General features: G+C 36.2%; 1 protein-coding gene across 2 annotated transcripts in view; it reads left to right on the top strand.

Moving 5' to 3' along the window:
* Positions 1-19,595, top strand: part of KIF4A (kinesin family member 4A) — a 126,680-nt gene that overhangs the window by 88,177 nt on the left and 18,908 nt on the right. For both annotated transcript variants that reach the window (XM_087813556.1, XM_087813555.1), the window contains exons 17-23: positions 754-857; positions 1,794-1,938; positions 2,668-2,778; positions 9,081-9,164; positions 9,910-10,023; positions 16,872-17,027; positions 17,146-17,246. In XM_087813556.1, coding sequence (XP_087669682.1) covers positions 754-857; positions 1,794-1,938; positions 2,668-2,778; positions 9,081-9,164; positions 9,910-10,023; positions 16,872-17,027; positions 17,146-17,246 — 815 coding nt within the window. The remainder of the gene's footprint in view (positions 1-753; positions 858-1,793; positions 1,939-2,667; positions 2,779-9,080; positions 9,165-9,909; positions 10,024-16,871; positions 17,028-17,145; positions 17,247-19,595) is intronic.

Genomic DNA, 19,595 nt, shown 5'->3' with positions numbered 1-19,595 from the left:
AAAGCAAAATCAGCAAAGGGAAAAGGCACATGGGGCAAAGTCTGAAGGAAACCAGGTGCGAGCTTCCAAGAGTCTTCTCCCAGTGGAATCACACAGCATGTACCTACTTTTTCCAGCAATGGGTTGCGACAACATATCTGAAATGTTGTCTATCAGTGAGGTTCCTCTAAGCCTAGGAATCCAGGGATTTTACCAGGGGTCATTCATGTAGGTATTCTCTGCCTGGCATATACCAAAATTCTAGACTCCCAAAAGGAAAGCATGTACTCGGGATAAATCATATTGTTTGCACAGTTTAAGCATAATGAGTCACTCTTGTCAGTTAGAGAATGGTGGGAACCCTACCAAATTCCAAGTTTCCAGACATGAGCTATGCGCCAACCTTACAAGCAGGCATTTTTTTTATTGAGAGTATTATAGATGTCCCCCCTTTCCTTTTTTAAAGATAGTAATCTCATGCCTGCTATATTAACTCTGTTCTGCACAGAAACTAAGGCTAAAAGAAATGAAGTGACCTTCCCTAAGATATTTAGATAGTAAGTGCTGGAATCAAGGCTCAAGCCCAGCCCTTTGGTCCAAGTCCATACTTTTCCCACTACATAACATTAAATCCATCAAATCAAGTACAAATGTTTTTAGTATGCGATTAAAGTGGTGAAATTAAGTGCATAGTTCCTTAAATGTGGAATGTTGAAGTGATTTTCTTCCTGTGCCTTTAATGCCTTCTTTCTCTCTGACCTATAACTTTTGTAGGATAACATTAAAAATCTAGAATTGGAAGTCATCAATCTTCAAAAGGAAAAGGAAGAATTGCTTCTTGAACTTCAGGCAACAAAGAAGGATGTTAACCAAGCCAAGTAAGAAGAAAGTCAATAAATATTACATCAAGTTCCTATTATGTATGAAGAGCTGTAGAGGAAACAGAGAAGTAAAAGAGCCATTTCCTGCAACCACAAAATTTAAACTTAGTTGTGGAGGGGGAGACCTAAAGAAAAGTTAATTAATTGAGATTTTAAATAACATCTCATGATAACAGTAAAAGAACTCCATGACACAGCATATGATTAGTAGCCAGATAAATTTCTTAGGCAGTAATTGCTTTAAGAGGCAGGAGATATTAGTTTGGGCTGGCATGATCAAGGAAAGCTTTACAAGAAGTTAGCATTTGAGCTGGATTTTGAAAGATTATCAGACCTACCAGTCGGCAACAGTTTATCCCTGCTCTGGTGGTAAATTAGCTTGTGAATAGAACTAACATCTGGGCTAGTAGGCGAAAAATCAATCTAGCCATTTCTTAGTTAAGAATAAAGCCAAGTCAGATAAACAGAATATCCTACTCTCCCTCAAACCTCCGCCTTATTGGCTATTCTACCTTCATTTTACTCAGTGACTGTTGTATCTTTCTATTGAGTCTAAAGGTCATGTTCTTAAAAGTTATGCTGAATGTTAACTTTCTATCTCATACTTCTGTAATAATCAGAATTATTTCCTAAAGCTAAAGTGAAGTGAAATGGCTTCAAAGAACCATCCTTTTAACACATAGTGGTATGGGTGGGGGGGGTGTATTGAGGCAATCACATTGTTATATACTCAGAAAGTTGTTCTTTGACTCTGTATTAAGCCCCCATTATTGAGACTGTTTTGATTGTTTGGGTGGTATTCATATCTGAAGATGGCTATGTGACTGGCCACCTATTTTATATCAGGGTTGTGAGCCTGTGAGTCTAGTACTATGTCTTTTGAAGTCAGGCTTTGCTGCTGCTAGTCTTCATTTCTACAGCATCTGTGTTTAGGTTGAGTGAGCGCCGCCGCAAACGTCTCCAGGAGCTAGAGGGTCAAATAGCTGATCTAAAGAAGAAACTGAATGAACAGTCAAAACTTCTGAAGCTGAAAGAATCCACAGAGCATACCATCTCCAAACTGAACCAGGAGATACGGGTATTAAACTCTATCTATGCATTTGCCCTACTGAAACTTACAAACATAGGTGTTCCATTTGGAATTATACTACATAGGTGTTTTCAGGTGAGAAAGTAGCAGGCAGGGTCATCATTTCAAGTGTGTAAATCTCCACAAAAGTCCCTTTTGCAGAACATTATTCGTAGTGGTCATCTAGAATCTGAATAACAAAACCCTTCTTTGACATTCAGAATTTAATGTTAGATTCCCTGAAAAACAAAGGGCAAAGATACCTTAATATTTAGTGGTAATATCCTGACCACCTTCCATGATTATGTGGAATAATTTCGTAAAGTAGTTGCAAAATTACAAATACCTAGAGACAATATTCAACTTATCTGCCAAGTAGTTGCTTCAGGCCACTTGTACTGAAACCTTCAGATACAATGGTTGCTAGGTGGATTTGTCCTTGAGACTTAGTAAATATTTCCTTGAAATTTCATTTATATAGCATGAATTTAGGGCTGGACTTAGCTTGTAAGTACATTTTTGCTTTTATTTCTGTTTGTTATTTGTGTTTATTTGTATAGTCTATACTCAGAAAACCTGTGCAAACATAACAAGGGCTATTGCAAGCATAATCATAAAGTCTGTTGGTGGCCTTCTCAGCTTAGTTTTCTCTCTTCTTAATGGTTAGTCGGTCCATATGCACATCAACCTAGAATAAATGCAGATGACTGATACTTGTACTGGCTTTTGTTTTTACAGGTGATGAAAAACCAGCGGGTACAGTTAGTGCGTCAGATGAAAGAGGATGCTGACAAGTTTAGACAGTGGAAACAACAAAAAGACAAAGAAGTAATCCAATTGAAAGAACGGGTAAGTACCAGAGGGACGGTGGAGGGGGGTGGGTGGAGGTGGGCAAAGGTGGGGAATGGGGACATCTATAATAGTGTCAACAATAAATATAAAGTAACAAAACAAAAACAGGTAAGTAACTACACTCCTCAAGGATAATAAACCCTTCTCTGGGCTGACTAACATTAAATCATTTTTTCAAATAACTGGTGTCTCCAAAAAATGTGACACATTCATGAATTTAACAGCTATTTATTAAATGTCTACTGTGTGCAAGGTACTATCCACTAGATACCCTGGAATATAGGAAGATGGGTAGTATATAAATCCTGCCCTTGACGAATGCCTGGTGTAAGGGGAAGATGAGACAAAAACATGGTTTTCTCCAATATAAGGGATAAAGAGATCTGTGCTTTACGAATGGTCTAAAACACCAAAGTAGTTAAGAAAGGGAAGCAAACTTCCAGTTGGAGTGAAAAGATGCTAGGTGAACAGGCCTTGAATATTAAGGAGGATTTTGATAGAGATAAATGCAGGCATTCCAGATAGATGAAACAGCAGGAGATGACAACTTTGTAGGCATATTCGAGGAATGGCTAATGGTCCAGGTGGGATGAAGGATAGTAGTAAAAAGTTCCGTTGGAAAGACAAGTTGAAGCTGGATTGTTAAAGATCCAAGAAGTTTGAACTTTATTTTCTTAGCAGAGTAAAGATTTTTAAGGTTTTTGAGAAACAATGTGATATCAGCAAAGTACTACTTTAGAAAGATATGTCTGGGAGTAATGTGTAGAACAAACTGAAGTATTGAGAAACCGGAGGCCAGAACACAAGTTAAGAAGATGTCGTATTATCCAGAAAGATAGTTAGGGCCTGAATTAGAGTAGTAACAGCATTCTTGGAAAGGACATTGATTTGGAGAAATTTTTAGAATTGGCCAGAATGTGATATGTTGGGTCAAGAAATAAGGAGAGAAGTACCTTCAGAATGGTAGGTAGCATGAGGAGATTTGTGGACTCAGTGAAAGAAGCACAGCTGATAAAATTTATAAAAACAACCATAAAAATCTCTGGAAATTGTCCTAAGGGCATATAGCAAATAAACAATTATTCAAGGAACTCTACTAAATCTCAGTAAGAACAGCAAGAGTCTGTGGCATTTGAGCCACGGCCAGCTCCCTCCCCTTACCCCCCAGTTTCCGTTCTATGGCTGTGGTTTCTTCTGTTTCATCCCCTTAGCTCCATGTTACTGAAGCTCTGTTTCAGGCAAGAGCAGCCAAGAGGTCTGTGTACCCCTTCTTCCACCTAGCCCCCATGCATAGGGTGGAAACTCTGCCCCTGCTTTAGAAAGCCAGGAGTACTGGGGCCTGATTGTCCCAACCCATGTAACCATAGGATGGAGGTTTCATGTCAGGAGAGGCAAGCCAAGAAAAATAGCCAGCATCCTACTTAGAACAGAAATGTTACTCTAGGAACTAGGCTGCGGTCCCTGCCCCCAGGTCCTTAGCGAAAGTTCTGCCCAGGGGGAGAGGCAGGCCATAGGAACAGCCATAGGAATGCTGCCTTCCATAAGGGGACTGACTTTATTTGAAGAAAGAGTTTGGAGAAATTAAAACCTGAAGGTGCTATCAACCAAGAATCTTATAGAGAGCAAAGTTTTCTTTCAAAAATGAAGGCAAAATAATGACATACCCAGATAAACAAAAGACAAGTAAATTTGTTTTTAGCAGATCTACATTACAAGAAATACTAAAAGAACTGCAGACTAAGGCAAGTGATACTGACAGTAATTTGAATCTGCACACACACAAAAAAACAAAAACAAAGAGTGCCAATAAAGGTATTACATAGATCATTCTAAAAGAGTATAATTATATATTACATTTCCTTTCTTCTCTTAATGTTTTGAAAAGCAATTGTATAAAATAATATGTATGTAATTGTACTGATGGGCCTATAATATATAGAAACATATCTTTGACACTAATGACATAAAGGAGGTGGCTGGAGGCAAAGTTGTATTTGAGTAACAAAATTACATCATACAGTAACATGAATCTACAGGAAGAAATGAGGAGAAACAAATGGTAAATAACAAATTCGATCAACATGTATTTGCTTTCCTTTTAGCTCAGCTTGTTTCAAGGACATAAAGTAATAATTATAATTATTTTTGGTTATATATTGATGTAATATGCATAACAATAACAAAAAAAGGAAGAGAGAACAGAGCTATACAGGAATAACATTTCTATATCTCACTGGAATTAAGTTAATATAAATCTTTAGTAGATTCTGATAAGATATTTATTATAAGCACTAGAGCAATCATTAAGAATATAACTCAAAAAATAAAGTGAAATAATCATTAAAGTAATTAATATGCCATATTACAAAATATTCATATTCACTTAATGTGAAGAAAAGCAGTAAAGGAAGAATGAAGGAACAAAAAAGATAAAAGATAGAAAACAAAAACTAAGCTTGAAAACATAAATCCAGTCATATCAATAATAACATAATTTAAGTGGATTAAATAATCTCATCAAAGGGCAGAGACTGTCAGACTGAATTGAAAAAAACAAGATCTATAACAAGATATGGTATCTACAGAAGACACATAATGGATTCAAAGATACAAATAAGTTGGAAGGATGGAAAATGATCTACCATTCAAACATCAGCCATAAAAATGCTAAAGTGGCTATACAGACAAAATACACTTTGGAACACAGATTGTTACTAGAACTAAAAAGGAACATTTTATAATGATATGAGTCCATCCATCAGAAAGATATAACAATTATAAAAATATACCCCTAACAACAGAGCCCCAAAACAACATGAAGCAAACACTGACAGAAATGAAGGGCAAAATAGACAAATCAAAAATTCTATTTGGACATTTCAATACCCCATTTTCACTAAAAGATAGAGCAACTAGGTACAAGATCAGCAAGGATATAAAATACTTCAACAATATTATAAACTAACTAGACCTAACAGACGTCTATAGAATACTCCAGCCAACAACAGCAGGCTATATATTCTTCTCAAGTGCACATGGAACATTCTCCAGGGCAGACCATATGTTAGGCCATAAAACATGCATCAATGTTTTTTAGAGGATTGAAATAGTGCAAAGTATGTTTTCCAACAAATTTAGGAAATTCACAAATGCACTCCTAATTAAATAATAGATCAAAGAAGAAATCACAAGAAAAACTTGAGATGAAATTAAAACAAAGACACAACATACCAAAACTTACGGGATGCAGCTAAAGGGTGCTTAGAGGGAAATTTATAGTTGTAAGTGCCCATATTAAAAATGAAGAAAAGTCTCAAGTCAATAAGCTTAGCCTTCTACTTTAAGACACTGAAAAAAGGAAGAGCAAACTAAACCAAAGCTAGCAGGTAGAAAGAAATATTAAGAGTGGAAATTAATGAAATAGAGAACAGGAAACAATAGAGAAGATCAATGAAACCAAAAGTTGGTCCTTTGAAATGATAAATACTGACAAACTTTAGGTATGCTTTATAAGAAAAAAAGAAGATTCAAATTACTAAAATTCCGAGTGCAAGAGGGACCATCACTACTAATCTTTCAGAAGGAAAAAATTATAAGGGAATATTATGAACAACCGTATGCCAACAAATTAGAAAGCCTTGATGAAATGGAAAAATTCTTGGAAAGATGAAAACTACTGAAACTGCCCTAGCCAGTTTGGCTCAGTGGTTAGTGTGTCAGCCCGTGGACTGAAGGGTCCTGGGTTCTATTGCGGCCAAGGGCACGTAACTCAGTTGCAGGAGCAATCCCTGACCCCTCTTGGGGTGTGTGCATGAGAGGCAACCAATCGATGTATCTCTCACATCGATGTTTCCCTCCCCATCTCTCTCTCTCTCTCTTTCTCTCTGAAAAAGCAATGGAAAAAATGTCATCCAGATTTAAAAAACAAAAACAAACAAAAAAGAAAACTGCGGAAACTGACTAAAGAAGAAATAGAAAATTTTATAACAAGAGATTAAATTAGTAGTTTAAAACTTCCCAGAAAGAAAAGCACAGGCGCAGACAGCTTCACTAGTGAGTTCTATCAGACATTTAAAAAGAAATAATACCAAATTTTCAGAAACTTTCAAAAAACAGGGAACAGTGTTTCTCTCATACCAAAACCATACAAAGACATCGTAGGAAAAGAAAGCCACAGACCAATATCTCATGAATATAAATGTGAAAATCTTCAACATAAAACTAACAAATTGAGTCCAGCAACATATAAAAAGAATGATACACCATGACCAAGTAAGATCTAAAAAACTGCAAAGCTTCTTTAACATCTGAAAATCAAATAATGTAATATACCACATTATTAGAATAAAGGATCATCTCAATAGACACAGAAAAGCATTTGACAAAATTCGACATCCTTTCATAATTAAAGCACTCAAAAAACAACTAGAAAGGAACTTCCTCAGCTTACTAAAAGGTCATTTATGAAAACCCTGCAACTAGCGTCATACTTAATGATGAAAGACGGAATACTTTCACCCTAAGATCAGGAACAAGACAAGGATATCTGCTCTTGCCGTTTCTATTCAACATTGTCCTGGTGGTTCTAGCCAGGGCACTTAGGCAAGAAATATATATAAAAAGCATCCAGATTGGAAAGGAAGAAGCAAAACTATCTCTGTTAGCAGATAACATGATCTTGTATATAGAAAACCCTAGAAAATCTAAAAAACTATTGGAACTAATATACGACTTCAGCAAAGTTGCAGGATATCAGTTCAACATATGAAAATCAGTTGTTTTCTATACACTAGCAACTAACAATTTAAAAATGAAATTAAGAAAGCATTTCATTTATAATAGCATCAATAAGAATAAAATACTTGGGAATAAACTTAACAAAACAATTTTAAGACTTAGACACTAACAACTACAAAACATCATTGAATTAAAGATCTAAATAAATGAAAATATAAACCATGTTTATGGGATGGGAAAACTTCATATTCTTGTTTGTTTGTTACTCCTCACCCCAGGATACTTTTTCCATTCATTTTTTTTTAGAGAGAGTGGAAGGGACGGAGGAGTGGGGAGAGAGAGAGACACATCTGTTGGTTGCCTCCCGCAGACGCCCCAACCGGGGCCGGGGAAGGAACCCGCAACCCAGAAACATTCCCTTGACCCGGAATTGAACCCTCAGGCCGGCTCTCTAACCACTGAACCATGCCGGCCAGGGCATGCACTTCATATTCTTAGGATGGAATACTCCCCAGATTGATGTACAGCTTTGACACAATCCCAGTCAAAATTCCACCTGGCTTATTTGCAGAAATTCATATGCTTATCCTAAAATTCATATGGAAATGCAAGTGACCCAGAATAGTCATAACAATTTTAAAAGAGAAGAGTAAATTTGGAAATGTCACATCTATCGCCCTTTTTTTAGTGTGTTGAGAACACTTAAGATATACTCTCAGCAAATTTTAAGTATACAATACAGTATTATTAACTATCGTCACTATGCTATACATAGATCCCGAGAACTTGTTCATCTTATAACTGAAATTGTTTACCCTTTGACTGACCTTTTCCCCATCCCCCAGTCCCTGGTACCACTGTTCTACTCTCTGGTCCTGAGTTTGACTTTTAGATTCCACATATAAGACATCATACAGTATTTGTCTTTCTCAGCCTCGTTTATTTCTCTTACCGTAATAGCCTTCAGGTTCATCCATGTTGTTTCAAATGGCAGGGTTTCCCTTCTTGTTTATGCGTGAATAATATTCCATTGTGTATATGTACCATATTTTTGTTATCATTCATCTTTTCATATTTTGGGTATTATGAATAATGCTGCAATGAATATGAGAATGCAGATATCTCTTCAAGATACTGGTTTCATTTACTTTAGATATATAACCAATAGTGGAATTGCTAGATTTTACAGTAGTTCAATTTTTTAATTTTTTGTTGTTAATCATCACCCGAGGATATTTTTTCCATTGATTTTTAGAGAGAGTGGAAGGAGGGGTGGGGAGAGAGAGAGAGACATTGATTGGTTGCCTTCCACACATGCCCCTACCAGGGCAGAGACCGAACCTGCAACCCAGGTATGTGCCCTTGACTGGGACTTGCACCCAAGACCCTTCAGTCTGAGGGACGATGTTCTACCCACTGAGTCACACCCACCAGGGCCTATTTTTAATTGTTTGAGGAACCTCTTGTTTTCCATAATGACTGTACCATTGAAAGACTCTTTAGTTACATAATAAGATTTTATTTTAGCTAGCTGAATAAAAGTCTGGTTTATTTCTTCTCAGGAACGAAAGAGGCAATATGAGCTGCTCAAACTTGAAAGAAACTTCCAGAAACAATCTAATGTGCTTAGACGTAAAACTGAGGAGGTAAGAAAATCCAGTCTGCTAGGTCAAGTGTATTGCTTAGATGCCGGCAAAGTAGTATTCCTTAAATGATCCACTGTCCTCAGAAACCGGAATTGCCAATCTTTTTTTTCCCTAATTCTCACCCAAGAATACGTTTTTATTGATTTTAGAGAGAGAGGAAGGGGGAGAGAGAGAGAAACACTGATGTGAGAGAGAAACATCGATTGCCTCCCATACATGTTCCAACTGGGGACTGAACCAGAAACCCAGGCATGTGCCCTGATCAGGAATCAAACCCAAAACCCTTTGTTATACAGGACAATGCTTCAACCAACTGAGCCACCCAGGCAGGGCAGGGGATGCCAACCTTGACCAGCAATTCCTAAGTCTTGATCCCTGTTTATATGCCATGAACTCTGAGCAGATAGAAATGGTACTAGTCAAATAAGGATTTTTTTCTAATCGGGCTTGCTTTGTTCTAAAAATTCACAGAATAATATTGATATGTGACATTTCCAGACATTTTCAAGCCAGTAGCACTTCCTTGAAATGTGTACCTCTTACCTAGGTTCTAAAGCAGTAACTGTTGACCAGAATCTGCTTTAGAACCTAGGGGAGGTGCACATCTGACGTGGACACTTATGAACTTGGTTCATATAGGAACTCAAACCATATAATTTTTTTATTTTACTTTACTAATGTGCTGGAAATTAGAATGTTCTTTTTATCCTTCAATTCAACATTACTGTGAGCTGTTTTTATTTAGGCAGCAGCTGCCAACAAGAGGCTCAAGGATGCTCTCCAAAAACAACGGGAGGTCGCAGATAAGCGGAAAGAGACTCAGAGCCGTGAAATGGAAGGCACTGCAGCTCGAGTGAAGGTATGGACAGCTTAAACGGTCATTTCCCTTTTGTACTGTTGTGGATGGAACATGGGAAATAGCTTTCTTTTCATTTAGAAGTAAACTGCAAACTCTGAATGTCTACCTGAAAGCCTTATTTCCTGAAGACATGAATATATGAATGGTTGTTAAAGACCAAGAGTAGAGAACCCTTTCTATCCCTGCCCCTTTTAAGGTTCAGTTAATTTTTTGGCAGTTCTCTTGAGGTATAATTGACCTACAATAAATCGTACCTTTTTAAAGTGTACAATTTAATAACTTTTGACACAGATATGCACCCATGAAATCACCACAATCAAGATAACATCAACATCCATCATGACTAAAACTTTGTACCCCTTTGTAATCCTTCCATCCCCCCCCCACCCCTCATCTCAAGGTAACCATTAATCTGCTTTCTGTCATTATATATTTATTTTCATTTTCTAGAATTTTATAAAAATGGAATCATACAGTATTTTTCTCTTTCACTCGACATAATTTGTTTGAGATTCATCCATGTGGTTGTGTGTATCAGTGCTGCTTTTTTTAATGCTGAGTGGCATCTCATTCTGTAGATACACCACAGTTTTTTTAATTAATTCACCTGTTGATTGACATGTTTCCAGTTTTTAACTATTACAGATATTGTACTGAATATTCATGTACAAGTCATTGTGTGCATACATGTTTTTATTTCTTTGGGTAGAAAACCTAAGAGTGGAATGGCTTGTATGATACATGTATATTTTAACTTTTTTGTTTATAAACAACAGTAATTTCTCACAGTCCTGGGGGCTGTCCAAGGTTAGGATGCTGGCAGATTCAGTTTCTGTTGAAGGCCTATTTCCAGCTGTCTTCTCCCTGTGTCCTCACATGTTAGAAGATGGTGTATACTTTAAGTTAAGCAACTGCCAAATTGTTTTCCAAAGTAATTGTACCATTTTACATTCCCACTAGCAATGTACGAGGGTTCTCATTGCTGTAGTTTCCCAACAATATGTAGTTTGAATATGGTCAGTCTTTTAAATTTTAGCTATTCTAGTAGATGGGTAGTGGTACCCCATTGTGGTTTAGTTTTCATTTCCCTAATGACTAATGATGTTGAGCATCTTTTCATGTGTTTATTTGCCATATATATGTTTTATGAAATATCTGTTCAAATCTCTTCCCCATTTTTAATTGAGTTGTCTTTTTTCTTATTTTTGAGTTAGAATTCTTTATATATTCTAGATATATCTAACAAAGGACTTCTATGTCTTAGAAATATTTTCTCCCAGGCTGTGGTTTGCCTTTTAGTTTTTGTTTCGTTTGTTTGTTTTTTGTTAATCCTCACCCAAGGATATTTTTTCCATTGCTTTTTAGAGAGAGTGGGACGGAGGGAGGGGGGAGAGAGGTAAAGAGAGAAAGAGAAACATCAATGTGAGAGAGACACATCAATTCATTGCCTCCTGTACTCCCTCCAACCATGGATGGGGATCGAACCTGCAACCCAGGTACGTGCCCCTGACCAGGAATTGAACCCTTGACCCTTTGGAACACAGGCCGATGCTCCAACCACTGAGCCACACCTGCAAGGATGCCTTTTAGTTTTTTAACAGTATCTTTTGAAGTAAAAAGCTTTTTAAATTTTGATGCCATCCAATTTATTGACATTTTTCTTTTATACTTTAATGATTTTTATGTCCTATTTAAGAAATCTTTGCCAAACCCAAGGTCACTAAGATTTCCCCCTAAACTTCCTTGTAGAAGTCACATAATGTTAAGCTTTATTCTTAGGTCTATGATTCATTTTGACTTGATACCTTTGTCATAATCAATTGTCCATAAGTCAATTTCTAGATTCTATTCCATTGATCTGCATGTCTATCCTTAATTACACTGGCTTTATAAGAAGTCCTGAAATCAGGTAGTATAAGTTCTCTAAAGTTGTTACTCTTTTTCAAAATTGGTTTGGGAAAATTAGGTCCTTTGCATTTCCATATAAAGTTTAAAAACAACTTATCAATTTCTACAAAAATCCTGCTAAGAGTTTGATTGGGACTGCATAGAATTTATAGATATATTTGAGGAGAATTTACATCTTAACAATATTGGGTCTTTTGATCCATGAACACAGTACACCTCTCCATTTATCTAAGTCTTTTATTTCTCTCAGCAGTGTTTTCGTTTTCAGTGTACAGGTGTTACACAGTTGTCAAATATATCCCTAGTTTCATATTTTTATGATACTGGAAATGGTTTTTTTAATTTCAGTTTCCAACTTTTTGGACATGCTTGTTGGTTCTTGTAGCTTTTCTGTAGAGTCATTAGGATTTTCCACATAGACAATCATGTCATCTGCAAATAGGGACAATTTTTATTTTTTCTTATCTGCTCTATATGCCTTTGTTTTAACTTTGTCTTGCCTTATTGCACTTGCCAAATCTTCCAGTAAAATATTGAGTAGAGTAGGTGAAAGGAGACATCCTTGCTTTGTTCCCAATCTTATGGAAAAAACATTCAGTCTTTCACCATTAAGTATATTTGCTGTAGGTTTTTTGTATACATTCTTTATGAGGTTGAAGAAGTTCCTGTCTATTCCTAGTTTGCTGAAAGTTTTTATAATGAATGGATGTTGGATTATTTTCAAAAGTTTTTTCTGAATCCTATTGAGATGATCTTATGGTTTGTTTGTTTTTACTTAATATGGCAAATGACTTAATTTTTTCAAGTTATTTTATTAAAACATAACTGGCATGTAGTAAGATTTACCCTTTTTAGTGTACAGTTCTGCAAGTTTTTATAACACATACAATTGTATAGCCACCACCACAATCAAGCTATAGAATAGTTCTATTATCCCCCCAATTTCCCCTCTACCTCTTTGTAGTCAAGTCCTCCCACATCCCTAGCCCTTGGCAAACATGGATTTGAATTCTGTCATTATTGTTTTCTTTTTGCATCAGTGTCATGTAAATAGAAACACAGTATGGCTTTCTTCACTTAACATAATGCATTTGAGATTCTTCCATGTTGTTACCTACATCAGTAGTTTGTGCCCTTTTTTACTTAGTGGTATTCCATTGAATAGATGTCCCACAGTTTGTTTATCTGTTTACCTTTTAAAGGATATCTTGGGTTTTCTTCTTGTTTTTGGTGATTGTGAATAACACTGCTGTAAAAACATTCCAGGCAGGTTTCTGTGTAAGCATAGGTAATCACTTCATTTGGGTAAATATACCTAGGAGTGGGATTGCCGGGTCACATGGTAAGTGTATGTTTCACTGTATTAAGGAACTGCCAAATTGTTTACCCAGTTGTTCTTTGCTGATATATAGAAATGCAATCCATTTTTTATATTAATTTTTATCCTCTGACTTTATTAGTCTAGTAGTTATTTTGTAGGTTCTTTGGGATTTTCTACATAGACAATCATACCACATGTAAATAAGGTTTTATTCCTTTCTAATCTGCGTGTCTTTTATATCTTTTTTTTCCCCCTAGTACATTGGCTAGGACCTTCAGGATGATGTTGGATAGGAGTGGTGACGGTAGAAGCCCAGTCAGTCTTTCACCATTAAATATGATGTTAGCTGTAGATTTTTCACAGATTCCCTTTATCAGATTGAGGAAGTTCTTATCTAATATTAGTTTGCTGTAAGTTTTTATTCTGAGTGGATGTAAATTTTATCAAATGCTTTTGTCTCTAGTTTGTTGACTTGATAAATTACTTTTTAAAAATGGAAATTTATTGGAGTGACATTGGTTAATAGGAACATATAAGTTTTAGGTGTAGATTTCTATGATACAAGATCCGTATATTGCACTGTGTGCCCACTTTGATGTTTAAATATGGAACCAGCCTTACATTCTTTGGATAACTCCACTTGGTTGTGATATATCATCCTTCTCATGTATTGCAATACATAAAATTAAACTTTTGCTAAAATTAAAATTTTGTGTAAAATTTTTGCATCTGTGTTCATGAGGGATATTGGTCTGTTTTCTTTTAATGTCTGATTTTGGTATCAAGATAATGCTGGCCTTTTAGAATGAGATGGAAAGTATTCCTTCCTCTTCAGTTGTCTGGAAGAGTTTGTATAGAATTAATTTTGTTTTTCCTTAAAAGTTTGGTACATTTCACAAGTTAAGCCATCTGGGCCTGAAGGATTTTTTATTAGTTTTTGTTTCTGTGGAGAGGGGCGTTAACTAACATTCAACTTTTTAAATAGATATAGGGTTGTTTAGGGTTATATATTTCTTCTTGAGTGAGCTTTGGTAGTTTGTGTCTCAGGGAATTCCATCTAAGTTATCAAATTTATTGGTGTGAAATTATTCATAATATTCCCTTTTTATCCTTCTAATGTCTGTAAAAGCTATACTAATGCCATCTATCTCATTTGTGTTATTGATTTTTTGTGTCTTTTCTCTTTTTTCCTGATCAGTTTGGCTAGAGGTTTGTCAAAGAACCAGCGCATTCTTACAAAATGTTAAAATGGTAAATACTATGTTATGGATATTTTATCACACTAAGAAAATACCCAAAAAACCCCAGCTCATTAATTTTCGACCTGATCTTTATTATTTCCTTTGGATTTCATTGGCTCTTATATTTTGTTTATTTCAATTTTCTTTATTTTTTTTTAAATTACAGTTGACATTCAATATTATATTACTTTTAGGTGTACAGCTTAGTGGTTAGGCATTTATATAACCTACAAAGTGATCCCCCTGATAAGTCTGGTACTTACCTGGCACCCTACATAGTTATTACAATATTATTGACTATATTCCCTATGCTGTACTTTACGTCCCCATGACTATCCTGTAGCTACAAATCTGTACTTCTCTATCCTTCACCCTTTTTACCTAGTCCCCCACCACCATATCTGGTAACCTGAGGTCATTGACTTGAGTTCTTTCTTCTTTTTCTAATATAGGCATTTAGTGCTATAAAATTCCCCTTAAGTACTCTTAACAACATCCCACAATTTTTTATAGTTATGTTTTCATGTTAATTCAGTTCAAAATACATTCTAATTGCCCTGTTGGTTTCTTATTTGACCCTTGGGTTATTTAGAACTGTGTTATTTAGTTTCCAAATATTGGGGGATTTTTTCATATATCTTTCTGTTGCGATTTCTAATTTAATTCCATTGTGGTTAGAGAACATTCTTTGTATGACTTGAATCCTTTTGAATTTATTGAGACTTCTTATGGCCTAGAATATGGTCAACCTTGGTCAATGTTCTATGCGTAAATGAGAAGAATGTGTATTGTGCTGTTTTGGCATAGTAGTTTATAAATGTCAGTCATGTCTATGTGACTGTGCTATTTATTTTCTGTGTTCTTGCTGGGTTTTTGCCTACTTGTTCTATCAGTTATTGAGAGGTGAATATTGAGATCTCCAACTAAAATTATGGATTTGTCTTTTTCTCCTTATAGTTCTCTCTGGTTTGCTTCATTTATTTTGAAGCTGTTGTTAGAGGCACGAACACTTAGTATTAATAAGTATTAGTTGATACCCTCATTATTATTAAATAATCTTTTCTACTCCTGGTAATATTTGTTCTGAAATCTACTTTTTGTGCTAATAACATGGCCCTTCATTCACTTTTTCCTTGTTTTTTTTGGCTTCTTTTGGACCAGTTGAGTATTTTTATAATTCCACATTATCTCCTTTGTTGGCTTATATATGATTTTGTTCCACATATTTTGGTGCTTTATTAGGGGCATAAACAAAGATTAAGTTATCTTGAATAATTGACTCCTTTTCCATTATGAAATTTTATTTTATTTTTAATCCTTACCCGAGGATATTTTTCCCATTGCTTTTCAGAGAGTGGAAAGGAGGGGGGGGGGGGATGTAGAGGGAGAGAGAGAGAGAGAGAGAGAAACATCGATGTGAGAGAGACACATCGATTGGTTGCCTCCTGCACGCACCCTGACCAGGGCCAGGGATCGAGCCTGCAATTGATATAAGTGCCCTTGACCAGAATCAAACCCGGGACCCTTCAGTCTGAGGGCTGACACTCCAACCACTGAGCCAAACTGGCTAGGGCTGAAATTACCTTTTTTTATTCTTGGTAAAATTCTTTGATGTGAATTCTACATTACCTGATATTAATATATCCACTCCAGCTTTCTTTTGACTACTCTTATTATGGTATATCTTCTGATGTGAAAGTATTCTCAGGCATGGTTACTTTTTTGAAAATTGAATTTAGTTAATTTTGTTTGCTTAAAAATATTTCATTCCACCCAACCGGGCATGGCTCAGCGGTTGAGCATTGACCTAGGATCCAGGCGATCAGGGTTCGATTCCCAGTCAGGGCACATGCCCGGGTTGCGGGCTAGGCAGCCGATCAGTGACTCTCTCCTCATTGTTGTTTCTATCTCTCTCTCTCCCTCTCCTTTCCTCTCTCTGAAATCAATAAAGATATATTTTTTTAAAAAAATTAAAATGCAGATTTAAAAAAAAAATTTCATTCCTCTTTAAAGATTAAAAATGGATATCTATTTATTAAATAGAACAGATATAAAGAAAAATATACTTTAATTCTATATCATGACTAGATAAGGACAAAGGTTAGGAGAAAATAGAGAAGATAAAGACAGGGTGCAGAGAAATGTAGACTATCTGAAGAAAGATTTTCTGCAAAAAGTCTTTATTGTGACCTTTTAGGATATTGCTGTTAAAGGCTCTTAGAGAGCTATTGGAATTTTTGGTGAGTATAGGCACAGATGGAAATCTCACTTCTAGTTACTTGGACTCTGGTCCAAAGGAAATTAAGTCTAGAGCTGAATCTAGCGCATGGGCCAGAGACTCCTCATCCCTAACCCAACATCACTGATTACTCTTGTAGAGTTGGCTTGGAAATGAAATTGAGGTTATGGTCAGTACTGAAGAAGCCAAACGCCATCTGAATGACCTTCTTGAAGATAGAAAGATCCTTGCTCAGGATCTGGCTCAACTCAAAGAACAAAAGGAATCTGGGGAGAATCTACCTTCTAAATTCCGGGTAAGTGCCCTTATGGAAATATTTGACCAATTATCAGACTCCCCAGACACCCTCACTGCTTTGGAGGGTTACTTTCCTTTTAGTACTTCACCCTCATTCCCACTATTCTTCTTTACAGAGGCGCACATTCTCAGTTGCTGAACTGCATGGTCAAGTTTCTGAATCAGAGGATTCCATTACAAAGCAGATTGAAAGCCTAGAGACTGAAATAGAACTCAGGTAACGGGACTGTCTATAAGGCATTATAAAAATGTATGCTTGGAATCAAAATAGAACGTATTAGTCCAGTGATTCAGAAGCTTTGTGATGGTGGAGAAACAAGAGAAAGTAGCATTTTTTAATTTTAATTTTAATTAATTTATTTACTTATTTTGAAATATACATGTCACTAGACATGTTAGGTACATTTTCGCATTCAGTCCCTCCCTCTGAGGTATACCTTATGAGGTATGTATTCTTGTTCTCACTTTAGAGATCTGAACTTAAGTTCACAGATCTTAACATATTTGCTTTAGGTTATATAGAGCTGGAATTCAGAACCTGGTCTAACTCCACAGCCCATGCTCTTTATGCTGCACCACAATTTTTGATGCCGTATTATCTCTGAAATGTGGAACTGAATAAAAACAAAACTTTAAAGGAACCCAAGAAATATCAGAAGAGGAATAACATAGAAGGAGGAGAACTTTAGAGATCAACAGCAAAGTAGATAGAATATATAGGTAAAGTGATTATGAGCATTAAATGAGATTAGTAAGTAAAGTACATAACACAGTACAGTAGTTGGCATAGTGGAAGTGCTCAGTGAATGTTCTTCTCTTTCTCTCTTCCTGGCTGTAAGACCAGAAATTATGCTACCCAGCCTCTCTAATCACTGCTGTCTTTTAAGTATCTATGAATTCTAGAAGGATCAGAACTTAGAGATTGTATAGTTTCTTAGGATAATAGAATTTTATTGCCCAGAAGAGCTTGGAGATAATTTAATTTGTTTTTAGCAACATACACTATTTATCTTTGGATACATCTACAAGTCACTCAGCATTTGAGTTTCTACTTTGAGCTGCACTGGGTGCAGTTGGTATATGTAGAAAAAATAGGTGGTATCACCTTTGCTCTCAAGTGGAAATAGTTTAATGTGCTGGAATCATTTGTTAAAATTTCAGGAATATTGTAAGCCATTGATAGCTTACAATTGGTTATGGTTAGAGCATTTACACCACAGAAACTAGCAAAAGCTACAGATCAGGTCTGGTTTTTTAAGTGCTGGATGTTAAACATTTACCTGCACACCACTGCGTGCATAAGTAAATGATTACTTAAATGTAGAGCAGGTGCCAGGTAGAGGGCAATCAGGCAGAGGTGAGTTTAATCAAGAGAATTTTCCTAAAGTTGATGAGACATAAACTAAATTATGAACTAGACAAGGGGCATGAATTGTCAGAGACAACGGGAAAGGGCGTATGACAGACAGCAACTCTGAAGTGTTCTGGCCCACGTCTTCCAAGAAGCCTTCCCTAACCCTTCATCCCTCACTAATCTCCGTCTTCTCTAAACTCCTTCAGAGGTTACAGTACTCAATCATGTGGTACAGATGACATATGTTATGTTTATATTTATTAACTGTTTTACCTTTATCAGTCTTGTCGATCTAGAAAGATTATAAGCTTGTTGAAGCATAGGACCACATATTAGACCAGGTTGTTCAAAGTGTGGTCTCCAAACCCCTGGGGGTCTCTAAGACTCTTTTAGGGAGTCTGATCAAAACTATTTTCATAATAATATTAAGATTTATTTGCCATGGCAGTGCAAAAGTAACAGTGGACAAAACTGCTGACAGCTTGGTTTGAATAAAAGCAGTGGTACGAACCTATAGCAGTGGTCACTGTATACTTCACCACCACACACTCACAGCTTTAAAAATCGAGTCTTACTTAAGAATGGCTTTGATAAAGCAGTAAAAAGTGTTCATTTTATGAAATCTACACCCTTGAGTCCAGCGATGTTTCATATGTGTGACGGAGTGGAAAGAACACTGCGGGTGTGCAGCGTGCAGGGGTGTGGTGTCTCGAGGAAAGGTGCTTGGTGACTATTGGAGGGTGGGCACAGCAGGCCTCTGCATGGAACTTCATTTATACTTGAAAGAACAACTGACAGACAGGCTATGGTTATTCAGACTTGGATATGTGGCACATGTTTTCTCAAAAATGAACAGAGTGAGCCTGTCACTTCAAGGAAAACAGCTGACAATGATTGTCGCCAATGATAAAATTTGAACTTTCAAGTGACAGTGAGAATTTTGGAAAATGTATATCTGCTACTGTGAGCTTGACAGTTTTTCATAACTTTTCTGATGAGACCAGTAATGATATTAACAATTGTGATTCTTTTATATTGTATAATGAAATGTGTTAACATTTAGAGGCTATACTATGACTCATCATTGTCCAAATGACGTTACAGAATTCTGTATGGGTAAAAGACCCATTAAGATTTCAAGATAGACCAATGGATTTTAATGTAAGAGAGTACGAAATGTTTATTAATAATGTTTTCAAATTCCACTTTTCA

This window comes from Miniopterus natalensis, chromosome X (assembly GCF_054644295.1).
Source record: "Miniopterus natalensis isolate mMinNat1 chromosome X, mMinNat1.hap1, whole genome shotgun sequence".
Lineage (NCBI taxonomy): Eukaryota > Metazoa > Chordata > Mammalia > Chiroptera > Miniopteridae > Miniopterus > Miniopterus natalensis.
This window is presented reverse-complemented; position numbering and strand designations above follow the sequence as displayed.